The following is a 17,252-nucleotide window of genomic DNA, read 5'->3' on the forward strand; positions in this document are numbered from 1 at the left end:
AGATAGGTTTTGGCTTACATAGTGTGGATTTCACCTCATTATAACCCCCTTTTATTGCAAAGTGAAGAGTTGATATGCACTGATTCATAAGTTGATGATTGATAGTTGAATGGATGCCCAACTTATGACAGTACCTAAATTACCTATCTGATCTCAAACAGGTGGGACTATACTAGGACATTTCAGAAGAATAAGCTATTGATTGGGAAATAGTAAACCATTCTGGAAGAAGGCAATGGAATACTAATGCCTATTGGATATCTCCATGGAGTAATCAGAAGAACATTTATCTTATAAAACATTTTTATTTTACTTAACTGGGTTGATAAACTGACTTTATTGCAAAACAGAGTGAAAACTTTGCATTTAGAATTAGCCATGCATTAAAAGACCACATATGTGTTTGGTTCCTTCAAAGTTAGGTTTTTAAAATGTATATAATGAATGCTTATAGAGCAAACGTTTATCAAATTTCAGGCTCTGAACTATTTGCTCACAGCAATATAAGTGTCACCCTTTCTGGGCAACCTCCTCTGGCCAGATCAAGTAATAAAACTGCTTGTTGTTAGAGCTCTAAGTGAAAGAGGACTCTAGAAGAAATGTGAATGTGTTCTAATATGCGTGTTCTTACTGTGTGACTGATAGAAGCAAAACTAACTATGTTCCTAGCTTTGGGGCCCCTCTTTATGCCGTAAAGTTATGACTTACCGGGACCGCCTTGTGCTAAAATATACCTAGAATTACAGAAGCACCACTGATATTTTTAGAGCATATAAGGTTGCTTCAGATTAGTTGATAGCTGTGAAAGTCACTGCATTCTCTAGATGCACATTACTCGGTTCCACAAACTCCTTTCTTCCTTCCTGGTAAAATTCATTTACCATGGTTGAACGTTCAACAAACAATAGAATTAGTTTTCTGTAGAAATGATTGCTTTCCTTTGCCAAAATCGTATCAATATTTGGCTGGCTTTGGGCACAGCCCATTTCACTTTATTAAAAAATATCTCTTTCATTTGAAACGGTATAGGGCTTCCTGCCTAGGCAGGGGGTTGGACTAGAAGACCTCCAAAGTCCCTTCCAACTCTACTATTGTATTGTATTGTATTGTATTGTATTGTATTTGAGTATAATAGGAGCTAAGTGACTGTGCTAATTTGAACAGCAGCTAATTGTGTCTCAGATATTTGTATGCCTTGTAACATGCTTGCATCCACCATACCATTTTTCCCCACTAACTTTCTGTTGTTCCTTTTGCATTGCAGAGTAAAGAAGTTGGACAGCAGCTCCAAGAAGACCTGATGAAAGTTCTGAATGAGCTCTACACGGTAAACCCAGTTTGCTTCCCCCCCCCTTTTTTTTAGACAGTAGTGGCAAATTAAAAAGTTTACCTTTCTCTGTGTGCTGCAAAATTATTATTTTTTTCTCCTATTATTTCATTTTAATTCTCTGGTTTCATCCCTGTTGCTTTTGCTGCTGTTGTGGGATTACTTTCTACATTGAGTGAACATTGGTGAGTGTTTAGTTAAATCACTGGGCTCTTCGTTGGATGATAGTATCAGCTTTGAAGTCAGTTTTGGCTGCAAATGGACCAAACACAATGGTTTCTTTCATCCCAAATGTAGGAATGCATGAAGCACAAGCTTTGTTATGCAATACACTTTTATCTAATTTATTATTTGCATTAGATGCTTGTATAACATTTTTTAAATTTGGATTTTTAGAAGATTGGTAGCAGTAGGTTTTGATTTAGCAAACCACATGCTATATTATCTACAGCCCAGCCCTGGTCCCCAGGGAAGAAAGTTAAGAGAGTCTGTTGAAACCCAGCCTTTTGTCAACTGAGTACAAATGAATATTCAGAAATGCAACAGCCTTAAAATGCTAGTACAAAGCCAGTAAAAAGGTGGCTTATTTTTACTCAGCATGACTACTGCATCATAAATAAAGAGAAGGATTACAAGTTAACACAAGTGTTGTGTTGTTTTTAATTCTCAGAGTAACATTTTGGATCATATTATCTTTATTTTTCAAAGATGCTGTTTACTACGATAAGTAGGATTGAATGAAGCGTCAAAGAAAATAGCAAGGGAAACTATATGAAGTGACATGAAACATTAGTTTATTGATTTTGCTAATTAAAATAATGCATTGCTGCATAAAAACATTCCACAACATTCTACTTGCTTCCCATTGCTGTCCTGTTGTGCCCTTCCTCTGCGATCTGAAATTTCAGATCTAATATGATCTTTGCATGCTCCACATATCAGCCACATTACTTACCCATCATCTAAACATATATTTTTTTTAGCAATTGTTGGTTCATTGAGCAAACTTCTCTTTTCTTGCTAGTTGTTTAAAATTACCCTCTCGTGAGGTAATAATTAAGGTAAGATTCTAATCGTTTTGTTCAGTTTTCAGCTAGCTTTCCTCATGCTGATTAATTATGATGGCTTATTTCCATCTTCTCTGGAGATCAATAACTTGAGGAAAGCAGTTCTTAGATGTTCTACTTATTTTCAGTTGTGAAGACTTCCTTTTCTGTAATTGAGATGACACAAACACCAAGGAAGAATCTGATTAGCACAAAAATAGGCATGTGCTTATAAAAATTCTGCCCATCTCTTCTTTCATGCATAAATGGGAAATATTTAACGTTTACTAAACCTGTTTCAGGTTTATTAAACTTAGCAACTGAGAGCAAATTACTCCTATTTTGAAATTTGGGTCCTTTGAATGTTTTCTTTGAGGCTTTTCCCCAAACACCAGACGGTTTCTGGATTTGGTTTGGTCAGCTAGGGTGATTGCGTTGGCAAATACTTTTCTCCACACCCTGTTGCCACATGAAAAGATGTTTCATAGAAACTCTTGAGGCAAAAGCAATGAGACCCTGAAATGAAGTAGAACTAGTAATCATGATGGCCTAGATATAGGCTGATTTTGCAATTTTGTCTAATTTATATAAATCAGCAAATCACATAGGGATAAAGGTTGTTTCTTATTATAGGCAAATGTTGGAACTACAAAGCCTAAAACCTTTATATGGTGTTTCTTATTATTAAACTGAATTCCAACTGCAGATGTTCAGCATTTTGAACATACAACTGGTATGGTGACATTGCAGAAATGCTCTAAAAATGAATTGAGGGTGTGCCTTGTTTGTGGCTTTTAACCTTGCTTTTTGAAAAAAAGGAGCCCTAATAATATTCCTATAGGAAGGATTTTATACTGGTTTATAACAAATTCATTAAAGGAATGTAATTACTAGAGTGCAGTGTGGCATAACTGCGAAGAATTTAAGAATATTGATTTGTATCTTCCCTTTATGAATCTACATAGATACACTACATAATTAGTGGCTATTAAGCATATCACCTAGCCATTTTGACTGCCAGATAATTTTACATGAGAGTAAGTAATGCTATTGAACTTCTGGGGAAAAGCTACACCAATTATTAAAAATAATAGTAAAATAATAGGGGCAGGGGTTTGCCAAATTTTACAATAAAGGTGCCAGCCTAAGTACATTTGGAAGAATGGGAGAAATAAACCTTGAGTTAAACCTCTGAAGATATAGAAGTCAATTACATTTTCCAGTGAGTATCTGGAAATTTGTACTTTCAAAGTTGCAAGTTTCTGTTAATGTAGCAGTACAATAAAGTAGAATTAGTTCACGTAGACATATTTCCTGTCTGATTTACCTAAGAAGGCTAACATCAGTCTTACAAGTTTGAAAGTACAAACTTCCCACTACCACTTTTAACTGCTTGATCCATTAGGGTAGGTCCTTCGTAAGTTTCTTTCTCTGACCACTAAGCCACTGGGGGCTTATGCCTCTCGTTTCCTAGGCAGCATCTCTTTACCTCTTTCCACAAAATCATCCACACATTCCATTACAAATGACCTTTAAAAAGAAATCCAGATTTGTATGGTGAAAAAATAATGACCCTTGATCAAATAGAATGCTTCACTTAGTTGTTGCCTTCTGGGAATAGGAAGATTAATTCTAAAACGAGTTGAAACAACGAAGAAGGTATGGTACAGATTTATTAACCTAAATAAGAATAGCTTTAATTAATTCATTCTCTATTGATTGATTAGCTATATATACTTACCACCTTATGCAGCATAACTCTGGCCAACAAAATACAGGTAGTGCTTGGTTAATAACCATTCATTCATAAATTTGAACATACAATAGTGCTGAATGAGTGGTACTTATGATAGATCCTATTAGTTGTGGCTTTTGTAGCATCTCCACAGTCACAGGATCATCATTTGTGACCTTCACTGCTGACTTTCAACAAGCAAATGGGGAAGCCTGCAAGAGGTCGCAAGTAGTGACCACATGACATCTTACTCAGTGGCATTGTGTGATTTGTTTAATAACAGTAATCAGAAATGCCAGAACTCCCATCTCTAAATGGTGCAGTCAAATGATACTCTACCATACAACCGCATTGCTTAGCTATGGAAATTCCATTCCCAACTACCATCATTAGCTGAGAACTATCTGAACAAAAATAACAAAACTACAAAATTAACAAAATTGTACAAAAATAACAAAACTCAAAGAAATAAAACCATTTCACACAACCAAGTTGCTATTACATTCTTATTGCAAATCTAAAGTTGCTGGGCTCAACCCTCATTCTCAGGCTATACCTGAGTGTTGAGTGTTAACCACATTCTGGAAGGTGAGAAGGATAGAGTAGTAAGAAATTGAATAATTAAAAGGTATTTGCCAGTTTGGTCAAAGAAAAAAATACTTGTTTTTTGGTTTATATAGTGTACATTGATAGAAATAATGTATATATTTGAAATCCATTTCAGGATTGCTTTGTATTTTTTAGCTTTGCACAAAATACTCATTTCACATTCTCTGCCTTTCTAGGTTAGCAAATGTAGCCCAAGCCAAAATGAACTACTACTGTCATATGTATGTTACGACTATACATTTATCCACTGTATTAATTCACTAGACTTTTAAATTTAACATCCCTCTGATAAAGTAGAGATTATCCTACAAAATCTTAAAATAATTAATCAATTATGAAAATGTCATGATTGTTAGAATTATTGTTAATATTATCCTGATGATCAATTCAATCTTTATTACGGTCACAGAGCAGCAGTCCTGGTGATCAATACTAGAAAAGCATACCAGTTACAAATTCAGGAGACAGATAACTCTGAGTGACCATTTTTTCAGGAAGGTCCTATATGCAGGAAAAATATTGATACATCCATCTACTTGATGGATTTGGAAACATTTGCAATATCCTTATTTATCTATCTGAATTTTAACAGCAAATTAAAATTGGGTTAAAAACTACATGAATTTACTTTTCCAATGGTAAGATTAATTTATCTTTTTTTTTTTTTTTTTTTTTTCCAAGAAGTTTTATTGGTTTTTTTAAAAACATTTATGCGGAAAAGGGTAAGTGGAATAGTTACAAATTTTGGCAGTTGCAAGTATGGCAGACGCCCCCTCCCTCCAGACTCCTAGGTTACATCAAAATATCAAACCTTATTACATAGTCATAAAAAAAAATCAGCATATTAATTCTAGAAAAAATACTTTTCAATCAGTTTATATAATTATAATATATAGTCTAGTTGTAAATTCATTAATACTTTCGGTCTGTTTATAACATTGTGGTTTTCTTATTTATTTTTGTGATCTGAGCTTTCTTGGTGTTGCCCCTTCACCCCCCGCTGGCAGAGCTCCGGCCCCTCCCGTGTCCTGCATAACCGTTGTAGTGTCATCTGTTTTTTCTAGGTTCGCTTTGTTTTTTTCCATAAAGGCCTGTGCCTCTATGGGTGTGTTGATTCTGATTCTTGTCTCCTCCCAGAATATCAGCATACCTTCAGGCATCAACCATCTAAACCACACCCCCTTCTGGTATAATTTATTCGCCAATTGCGAATAGCTTTTCCTTTTTTCCCTAATTTTTTTGGGAATCTGCTTTAGAATGGTTATCTCCCTATCGTGGTATGTCAGTGTTTGCCCCCTTTGTACACCCAGAATTTCATCTCTTGTGGTTTTCCTAAGAAATTTAATATGAACCTCCCTGGGTACATTATGTGTTCTGGCATATGCTGAATTCACTCTATAAGCTAGATCTATCTCCCATTCCATCTGCTGTTTATCTTTGTGTATGTATTCAGCTAAAATGTTAGTCATAATGTCCCTTATATTTTCCCCATCTGCTTCTATTACATTTTGAAATCTAAGATAAAAGGACATTCTTTCAAACTCTGCTTTCATTTGTTGGATGTCAAGTTCTTTGTTCCCCTTCTGTAAGGCCTCTACCCCCCCCCTCGCCTCCGCCACCCCACCCTCCACAAGGTCCAGTCTCTGTGAGTTCTTAAAGATTTGGGCTTGATTCTGTTTAATTTCATCTTTCATTTCCCTTAACTGTTTCTTAATTTCCTCCTGGCCTTGTAAAATTTGTTGAAGCATTTGTTGGAAGTCTATCTCTGTAGTCTTGGGTTGCATCAGTTCTGATATCTTTGACTGTGTAGCTGGACTAGACGTTGCAGACGTTGGAGCAGAAGTAGCAAAGCCAGGCTTTCCAGGAGGTGGTCTTTTTGGAGACATGGTTTATGAAGCAAGGAGATCAGTCAAAGTAGAGACTGGGCAGCTGGAGAGGTAGAGCAGGCAGGCGAATTCAGAAGGCAGAGGATCCAAACAGATGGGGATTTCTTTAGTCACTCTAGCAGTAGATGAAAGTTTTTTTCTCCAAAGAGTTCAGAAAGTAGCAATCCACAAGAAATTCCTCTGGGTGACTCGGAGACAAAGACCGGAAGCCTGAATTTTAAAGGTGGAGTCAGGTTTCACAATTCATGAAGACAACGGAAGTGTGCCATCTTGCCCTGCCAGCTTTGGGCTCAGAGGCATAGTAAAATTTTTAAAAGTTCAAAAAGTTCTCAGTTCATCCATTAGTTCTGGAGCTAGGTCGAATGAAAATCACTTTTAAGATTAATTTATCTTGAGTTCCATCAGTTTCTTTCTTAAGCAATTGCTTTAAATCAGCACAGTCTGTGGTTTTCTAGGTGTTGCTGGATTATGCCTCACAGCATCAATTAGCGATGATTATGCTGATTTGTGTTAGGGATTAAGGTTCAGTAAGATCTACATTGCTCATTCTTGTGGTATGAGAGCAAGAAAAAAAAATGGAACAGACAGAATGCATATCTCATTCTACCAATCGATCTCTGGCTTATTTGCAAGGGATGAGCAAGGATTTCTGAATACCACTTTTAATCTGCCAAAGAAGCAAAATTAGATTAACCCATCCACAGAAAGATGTCCTAAATTGGATCTGAGCAACTTTTCAAGTTTTCTGGATTTTTAAGGAGTTGAGGATGACACATTGCACAGACAGCTTTTTTTTAAAAAAATATCTAATTAAAAAGCATATTAAAGTAAGTTGCATAAGCAGTTTGGGGTTTTTTTTTAGCCTTAGTTGGCAAGCAAACTAATTGCACTGCATTCCTCCATGAATTACTCCTCCCTTTTCAAACCTTGGTTGATTAGCAATTTTAAACAGCCAGGAAATATTTTTTGCTGTATTGAAGACAGCATAAAACAAATCTAAGCCTGCATATTTTAAGGTTATGATGTGAATTTGATTTATGTGTGGCTTGTTCTATTTCTAAGTCTATCTATTTCCTAAATTAAGAGTTAAGGAAAAGGTTACAGAGTTCCGTGTCAATTTTCTCTCAGTAAGGTTAGCAGCTGGTTTCTCTCCGCTGTAAGATCTTCGATTGTCATTCCTTCAAGTCCATTGAAGGCCATTTGTCTTGAGTAGATTTTCTCCCATTCAGATTCCCAGTGTTCAGTTGATTTTTTTTAATTGATAAAAGCTTTTGGGAAATATAAAGAATTATATGTTTCCTCTTTTCAGTGTTTTGCGTTATCACTCTCAATTATACATCAAAGGCTTTTGTATGTTTAAAGCAGGGAGAAGACTGAAATCTGTTACTCTTATGCAGTACATGGGAAGATTATACAAACTAATTTTTAAATCTTTAGAAGTTTTTTTACACTCAGTCCATTAAACTTTGTTAGGCGAGTTTTGGTTGATTAAGACTTTAGCTTTGATTTTAAAAAATGAGTTACAGACCTCCCTCTCCCACTCCCCACCCTCAAATGGTATCCCGCAATCCCGATAATGATTTTCGTTTTTTCTTGGTAGTTGAAGGCTGTATCTATTAAATCTTGTTCTCTTCTGGCTTAACTTCTTTCTGACATGAAAGATATAAAATAATTCAGAAAATCCTTGGTAACGTTCTGCTGCATTGATGCTTATGCCTGCTACTGCAAAGGTGAAAATAAAATCATTTAAATGTTGCGTATATTCTTTCCAGATACTGTTGAAATAATAATGTTGTTCAGATTTATTTCAGATACTTTTTCCCCAGTCTGGAAGAATTTTGCCCATTTGTCAAATTAATAGAGCTCCATTTCAGATGAAAAACATTCTTAAAAAATTGGGACAGTCCTTGAACTAATAATGCTTGTTTTCTCTTTGAAGATTTCCAAGAAAGGCATTTGCTAATACTCCTTACTTTAGTCTAAAGTAGATAAGTATTTTGCCTTACTTAACTGTTCTAATCGATCATTTTTTCCTATCATAAAGTACAATTAAAATTTGGTTAAAATATCTTAAGTCTGCACAAATAATTACTTTTCTATTTGACTTAGGAAAAATCATTATAGCTATATTCACTGAATTCGCAGTATGAACGTTCAATAACCTTAACTCTAGCATGCTTTGCATTACTTTCTTCAGTGTATCTCTTAACTCTTTCTAGAATAGATGTTTCTGCTTTATTATGTTTTCATCTCTGGTAGCATTTTTGTGTTCTGCTAATATAGCAGTACCTGGGTTGATTATAAATATTACTCAACATGACTTATTCTAAGAGTGGTTCTAAAGTCTGCTTTTTGTTGCAAAGATAAGATATGTGTCTCTTTATACTTTCTGTCCATCTGGTAAGTAGCTATATATTTGTTTTCCTTGATCTTTGGATCTATATATTCCTAATGAAGCAATCTACTTTCTTAAAATTTTATGAGCTAGATGGTTTTTCCATTTCCAAGTCTATTTTGTGACTTATGGATTCCATTTTTTGATCATCATAAATGAGCTATGCCACCTAGCTTAAGCTTGCATTCTTGACTAGGCAACAAAAATAACACTTTTCCTTCCCCCTCTTGAGAGCCTTATATGATAGCAGTTGAGCTCATTGTGCAGGTGAAATAATGCCACTGAAGTTTTTTTGCCTTTTTTTTCTTTGTGTAAGAACATAGTCATAATCTTTGATTCTAGAAGTTCATTTGATCCAGGACTGCTCTTAGTTTTTCCCATGTAGCAAGTCAAAAGGACTGAATCCCCTAAATGCCTATGGCACTTCGCTATAGGCAAATAATATATAGGGAAATAAAGCCAATTTGGTGAAGTGGTGATGGCATTAGGCTTGAAACCAGGAAACTTGTTTTGTTCTCTTTAGTTACAAAAACACCTGAGTGCTCTTGGGCCAGTCACTTTCTCTCTAGAAAGGAGGAAGTGGAAAGCCACTTATGAAAAACTTGCCAAGAAAATTTGTCCAGACAATCTCTCAGAATCAGACATGACTGAAAAGAAGGGGGGGGAAATACAAGGAAACAATCCATTCCAAAATGTTGGTATCCATTCGTGCATCCTTCTTTAACATGTTTTCAAGAGCCTCCTTCAGATAATCCTTCTGTCTGAATATCATACTGGGAAGGTCTTACTTCCAATATCTCCGAATCTGTGTACAAATTCTTAGCAGTTATTTTCTTGAAATACCAACAAAGTGAGATTCCTCCATGAATCTGGTCTTACGTCAGGCCTGAACAGTCTTCAAGCACAAAGTCTGAAGTGGTAGAGAATTTCAAAGTAAGCAGGGCTGTGTCATGGTCAGAGGGAAGTTTTTCTGTGTTGTCTTCTTTAAAGAGGGAGATGATCAGGTTCCTGTTTTGTAAACAGTATTAAGTATAGGATAATTAATTTTTAAAAATATGAGTTTTATTTTCTTTATTCAGTTGGGCTACTCAAAACAAAGTCCTTTGCTGATCCCTATGTGTATGCCTTTCACCATAGGCCCCTGTAGGTAGGTGTGAGAGTTCTAATTAAAAGAGAGAGGGAGAAAGACAAGGCAGGACCTGGCAAAATAGATGCTCATCTAACATCTTAATATAATCCCTTCATGGGAATAGTGTGTGGTTTTCATAATAATACCTAGACTCCAGGACTGAATCCTTATGTAATTGCTTTGACCCTGGACCGTCAATCTGGGCAGAAAGATATGGATTGACAATGTTGACACATCTTTAAATATCTGAAACCATTAAAACTGGGACTTACATGGTTTTGATGCTTTGTGCCAGATGTTTTTCACTAGAAGTAATGAGAATGGGGTACATGGAAAGAATACCTCTCCTTCCTGTTTAAGGCAATTCCAAATGCCACCTTTAATTCTGTTCACTGATAATGATTCAGAATTACCACATACATAAATTATGCTTCCTTTAATATCTGAGTGGATTAGCATTTTTAACTGTTACTTCTTTCTGTAACTAAGGAGTGTTGCTTTAATTGGTCCAGAAGGAGTAACAAAGTGAGAGCATATATTCCACCTAACAAAAATTACGGTCAAGTTCAAATTGAGGTGAAAGAAGACTGGGGGGGCTTAATGCTTGAAAACTGGAAGGGTTTGAGGCCAGAGTTGGCTTGCAGCAGGATTTTAAAATTGGAACATACATCTCTTCTCTGTTTGAGAACACATTTACAAAGCAGTTATTATTGGTTATTAATATTTCATGAAGGTCTGTGATGTAATTGGAAGACTGCATACCATCTTTTAAAATCAGTTTTTAAATTTTATTATACCATCAAGCTGCCTTGATCAGAATCTGTGAGAAAGAGAGGATAAACCTGATTTTCAGTAAATAAACCTCTATTATCTGTCTGTCTGTCTGTCTTCTTTCTTTCTTTCTTTCTTTCTTTCTTTCTTTCTCTTTCTTTCTTTCTTTCTTTCTTTCTTTCTTTCTTTCTTTCTTTCTTTCTTTCTTTCTTTCAGAAGTTGTTTTAAACTTATATAAAGGATGTGTTAATTAACCTAAGGAGATCAATTGGAGATTCTTAAAATTGTTGATATTTGATCCAGTTCAAAAGGTTACCGAGAGGGCCAAAATGCAAAGAAGGGCAGGAATCAAAATGTGTGGTTCAACTATTAGAGCTCACTTATTTGTAACAAACTCCAGCAAGAAAGGGAAAAGTCAGTATTGATCCAAAACAATAGAGGGACTGTAGAGGAACAAAAAGAAAGGCTGCTTGTTAGCAGAGTCAGCCTCTGCTGTCTATGTTGCCTTTTGTATTGCTGAGCAGGATTAGCACTGGTGGAGCATGGACTGCCATGCAGTCAGTTAAAAAGTGGTCTCTCTTCGAGTAATTGCTTTTTAAAGTAAAGATATCAACTTCCTGGGGTAAACAAATGGATACTATTTATTGACCCTTTTCTCCTTGTCCTACATAAGAATTTCAGCTGGAAAAAATTGTACTTCTTTCTTAGCTGTTTCTCTCTCTTTCCTACTTTCATCTGGCTTTTATAGCCTTGTGCTAATAGGGTATATCACTTCATGCAGTAGAAGTTAAAATCATTGGAGCTCTGTTGTATGGACTACAATGGAAATCTGCACTATGCAAAATGACCAAAGTAGATGTCCTTAGCTATACCAGTCCAGTAGGCAAACTCTCCAATCCGATTGGCCTGGTTAAATGGCAGGGCCTGTAATAGAATTTTTAGATGAATGATCTTGAACCCAAGTAGAGTTTCCCATGTTCCGGAGCTCTGCTAAAGCTGAGTCCTTAACTTTGTCTTTCAAACAAATATAAGAAAAATGCCTAAGAATTTTGGACATAATGTATTGAGGAACAATAAGAAATACGTAGCTGAAAGGACTAAAATTTACATTATGTTATACTTTAAAAGAGAATTTTACCAAATGGTACAGGCTCCCGACAAATTATTTAGAATGTATAAAAAGTATTTTCAGTTTATGTTGGAAATGTGGAAAATGTGAAAGATCAGTTTATCATGGCTGGTGGGGTTCAAATATGCAGAGTTAAAAATAAAGAATTTTAAAGATTCATATTCATTTGAAAGCAGAATTTTTCTTATTAGACATAATGGATAAACAATTAGAAAAGCATTATGGAAAGCTGTTTTTATATATGATAACTGCTGGAAGATTATTTCATGCACAAAAATGGAAAGAATCTGAAATACCCACAATGGAAGAACAGCTGGTGAAGATGACGCAATTAGCAAAGATGTAAAGTTGACTTGCCTGACTAGAGAAAGGACAAAACCCACATTTATTAATGACTAGAAGCCTCTTATGGATTTTTTGCCAAAATATGAAAAAAGAGGAGCTTGTGATTTATGGGTTGATGATTTAAAAAGATAGATTTATAGACAGAAGATTGCTATAACTTTAGAAAGAGAGGGTAAAATATAAATGCACTCATAATTGTTTTCAGTATCAAAAGCTGTTTCTGCATAACTTTTATTTTCTTTCCTTCTCTATTTCTTCACACTTTTTCACTTATTATTGTTGTTTTTTCTTTCAAAATCGCTATTGTTCTTATTCATTTAAAATGTTCTTTAATAAAAAAATTATTTGTTAATAAGAAGAAAGAAAAGCTCCCAGAAAATCTTGACCAACAGAATTAGGACGAAGTAGAGGAGGCCCTGGTTTAGCCATCAGAATCACATAGAGTTTTAAAATGTTCCATACCTTTGCTGATCCTTTTGAGTTCTATAGGTGATTCTTGTGACTATTCTTCCAGCAATCATTCAAAGTTACAATGGTGCTGAATGAACTTTGGTTACGACTGGTCCTTGAGAATTCAGGCCATCCCAAAAAAAACCCATGATCACATGATCATGATCTGGTGCTTGGCCACCAGCTCGCACTTAAGACCAGTTGCAGTACCTGTGATCAAATTCGCTGGGGTAAGTTTTCCCCACCACGTACACTCCCTTAGCCCGCTCTCTGCTCATGCTGCACCAACTAATCATGCCCCCCCCTAAACCCCACCGGGCCTCCCTTGCGCACCTTCCCTGATCCTTGCTGCACCTCTTTCATACCTTTACTTTCCCTCACCACATCTTCCTTGCTCCCTTATTCACCTCTTTGTATCCTTATTGTACCCTCATGAATGCTCCTTAGCTCTTGCTATGCCTCCCTTGCACTCTTACACACTCTCCCTGAGTTGTGCCATGCCTTCTTTCCACCCTCTCCGAGCCTTGCCACACCTTCTTGTACCCCCTCGTGCCTTCCCCCACCCTGCAGCAGCCATTTAATCTGCTTGCCAGCCTGCTCGTGAGTCACCTGGGACTCCTACCAGGTTCCCCATTGACTTGATTGTGGAAACCAACAGGAAGTTGCCTTGCCTAACAGTGACGGGATCTGATTAAGGATGACAGTCGAGGCTGCAGGGATTGCTGTTGATAAGTGATGCAGTCCCACTTTACGTCTGCATAACTTAGCAATGGAAATTCGGGTCCCAGTTGCCATCATAAATTGGGAAACTGCCTGTACAGTAGGCTTGTAGAATAGTTATAGGTGTTTTTCTGTTTGAATTTTAAGTTTACATTGAAGGCATTGATTGATTAAAGTTCAGGTGTTTCCAAGTAGAATTTTTTTAAAAAACCAAAAGAATAAGGTGCTTCATAAGTGAGAATTGCCTTTGCAGGTAATGAAGACCTACCATATGTACAATGCTGACAGCATCAGTGCCCAAAGCAAGCTGAAAGAGGCAGAGAAGCAAGAAGAAAAACAGATTGGTAAGTCTGTGAAGCAGGAGGAAAAGCAAACTCCACGCTCCCCTGATTCAGCCTCCAGTGTCAAGTTTGAAGAAAAGCATGTCCGACGGAGCTCAGTCAAGAAGATTGAGAAAATGAAAGAGAAGGTGAGTGCACAACAGGGTTAACTGCTGGGTAATTGAAAACCTCTCTTTACCAAGAGCAGCTACTGAGTGTTTGCTGTGAATCTAATGCACAATAGAATATCTATCAGGGCGTTACGGGGAAGAGCTATTTAATGGGGAAATAGCAGAAATACTGGCTCAGGGATTATTCTGCGATCTAGAAACTATATTTAGGAATGCGTATTCACGAGATGGAATGAGGAGGTACCGGAACCAAACGCGTAAGAAGGTCGCTTTGCCATTCATCCGTTTCTTCTTATCCCTAGTCAACTATGCAAATATATTCTAACTGAAACTCTGTTATAGCATGGTACATAAAGATACTACGTAGCAAGGAATTAGCAGTTTGATATTTAAATGTTTTAACTTGCAGAGGTAATGTAATATAGGGCCATAGGCAGAGAGGATGTATTTAAAAAGTTCGGGGGGGAAAGGGCTTAATATTTGCAGTAGACTACCTTGGATACGTTGCTTTAAGAAGTAATATTTTTAATTGGAAAAGTTCATTGTATTGAGATACAGAAACACAAGCACGCTTTTCTTAGGATCACACATGAAGCAAGTAAAGTAAATATGTGTAACCAATGTATTTCTCCCCTCTCTTGTTCCTTATTGCATATTTACAGTATACAAATAATCCTCAAGTTACAACCATTCATTCAGTGACTGACCATTCATTGGCTTTCAAAGTTAGAACGGTACTGAACAAAAGGACTGACAACTGGGCCTCCAAGTTCTGACCATTGTAGCACCCCCACAGTTACATGAACAAAATTCAAGCACTTGAAAACCAGCCCTGCACCTATGACCAATTCCAGTGTTCTGTAGTCACTTGATTGCCATTTGTGACCTTCCCTGCTGACTTACCAAGACCAGAGTCAATGGAGAAGCCTGCAGGGAAGATCACAAGTTGTTGGATAAATCTCCTGGACCCTTGCCTTTCTTTGCTTGCATGCACTGTGATCTCCTTCCCCTCTTCCTTTTCATGCGCACATCACACCTTTGCTCATTTGCCCATACTACCTTCTTCCTCTCTGCACACCCATCAGCATCCTCCTTCCCCACCTGCTAACACACACACACACACCAAAGGCATCTTCCTTTCCCAGTCCTCCCTCCCTCTTGCAAGCAATGCCCCCATCAGCATTCACCTTCCCTGGGCTTCCCTACATTTTCAGCCACCAGCATTTCCTTCCCTGAGACTCTCAATTCTCACATTGCTCTATATGCCCTCCTTTCCCAGCCTCCCTTCACTTGTGCCACATTGCAGCACCCTCTTCTCTAATTTGCATGCAGCTTGTACAGGGCCTCCCAGAATCTTCCCCATCTCTGTGTGGCATTACACACATTACCTGTGGCTAATGTGGTTAATTCCTGCTTAATGACCCACACATTTTGGAATTATGACAGCATCTGGGACTGCCTGGATCATCTGGGACTGCCTGGATCATCATCACTAAATGATATGGTCATGTGACACGTTATGACATCATCGCTTAACAATAGCAGTCCTGGTCCCAATGACTCGGGAACTACATGTAATTTGCCCTTATAGGAAGATTTACTGGAGGTGACTTCAAAGGTTATTGTACCCACTGGCTATTTGCTATGCAGTGAGTGTGAATGAGATTCCTGGTTCCACAGTCTCAGCTGTGGAATTTCCTTTTGCTTCAGATGTTGTTGACCGCTACCATCATAAACCTTTGGTGACAGTTTAAGCCCTCTTCACCAAATATTTGGGTAAACAGATTTAGGATTTCAATTGTTAATAAATAATTAGAGCCGTTAACAACTTAATTCTAATTATTCTAATTTATTGTAAAATATTTTTTAATCGTTGCCCTCTTTGGATAGTTTTCAAATAATAAAAGCAATCAATAAATATTGAATTAGCTTTAACTTTATGATGAAGGTTTAAATTATTTATGTTCCATATATGCAGTATTCACGTATTGATTGGGCTAGGTCAGGAAGTGCTGTTTCCTATTCTTATGGGCAGAGGAATGTAAATATGCGTGCAGGCCTAAGCTTCCAGCTGCTTTAGTGCAGTTGGTATATTAAGTTCTAGTGATACATGATCGGTCCCTGTAATTTGGATGATTTGGGTATCAGACCTTTGTTCACACTTGGCTCTTTAATACCTCCTGCTGATGTCCGTCCTTTGTGTCCATATTAGAGCCAAATACAATTCTGCAGGGATCTTCAGGATGCAAACCTGCTTCTAGGATTAGATATATTAACTTTATGTGTTCCTATGAGCCACTTTTTGGCCATCTATGGATTAGATTACCTTCATGATTCAACATTTGAGTTATTGTTATATGATGCATTTGTTTTCCCTAAAAGTGTTAAGATTTCTTAGTCTGGTTAAAAAGAAAGTAAAATATTCCTTGATTTTGCAGAATTTTCCCCCCTGCTTTCAAGGCTATTACTTTCCTCATTTTAATTATTTTGTAATAAAAATCCACTTGTATATTTTTCAGCGCCAAGCAAAATACACAGAAAATAAACTGAAGGCTATTAAGGCAAGGAATGAATATCTGCTGGCTCTGGAAGCCACCAATGCATCTGTATTCAAGTATTATATCCATGACCTGTCAGACCTCATTGATGTAAGTGTACTTTGGTGGTGTATTTCCTGAATGTTTCTGCTTCAAGCCTCATTATGTTGTTCTCCTCAGTTAATTTCTTCAATGGCAGAAGTCCATATGGAGATTTTATCTTTTATCTGTGTTCCATCTGTGTTTCATTCAATTATCGAAGGACAGCAGCATTTAAACACTGCACTAATTAAATAACCAAACCAAATTCTGTAATTGTCAGGTACTTCCCTTATTTTATCATTTTTTGAGTTTGCATACTCCTCAACCTTTATAAAAGCTTTAAGAACAATCTTAACTTACACCCATCAGTGGAACGTACTATAAAATAGCCATGTCTTTATCTCATAGTTTTTTATGAAAACCTTATGTTTTCTTCTTATTTTGTGTATTGACTTACTGGTTGAATGATTTCCAGGAATTACAACAAAATGCTTAAAATGGTTTGCAATTCATCTTAAATGCCTGAAAGATTCAAACAACCTCATTTATCCAAATGATCTTGAAACCAACTCAATTTGTTGAGAGGAATGGTGAATTTTCTTAAGGTTATATAGGAATTCATGAAGTTTACACAAAGAATATATCAACATTTCTCCTCATTCAGTGGATCTACAGCTGGT

The 17,252-nt window shown here is 36.7% G+C and overlaps 1 protein-coding gene across 4 annotated transcripts in view; it reads left to right on the top strand.

The window, feature by feature from the left end:
- The window catches only part of SRGAP2 (SLIT-ROBO Rho GTPase activating protein 2), a 217,313-nt gene that overhangs the window by 120,611 nt on the left and 79,450 nt on the right, over nt 1-17,252 (top strand). For all 4 annotated transcript variants that reach the window (XR_014174905.1, XM_081947182.1, XM_081947183.1 and 1 more), the window contains exons 5-7: nt 1,265-1,327; nt 13,796-14,011; nt 16,513-16,641. Coding sequence is in view for 3 of the 4 variants with exons in the window: in XM_081947182.1 (XP_081803308.1) it covers nt 1,265-1,327; nt 13,796-14,011; nt 16,513-16,641 (408 nt within the window). In the remaining variant the exon portion in view is untranslated. The remainder of the gene's footprint in view (nt 1-1,264; nt 1,328-13,795; nt 14,012-16,512; nt 16,642-17,252) is intronic.

Source organism: Natrix helvetica, assembly GCF_964273705.1.
Source record: "Natrix helvetica genome assembly, chromosome: 3".
Classification (NCBI taxonomy): Eukaryota; Metazoa; Chordata; class Lepidosauria; order Squamata; family Natricidae; genus Natrix; species Natrix helvetica.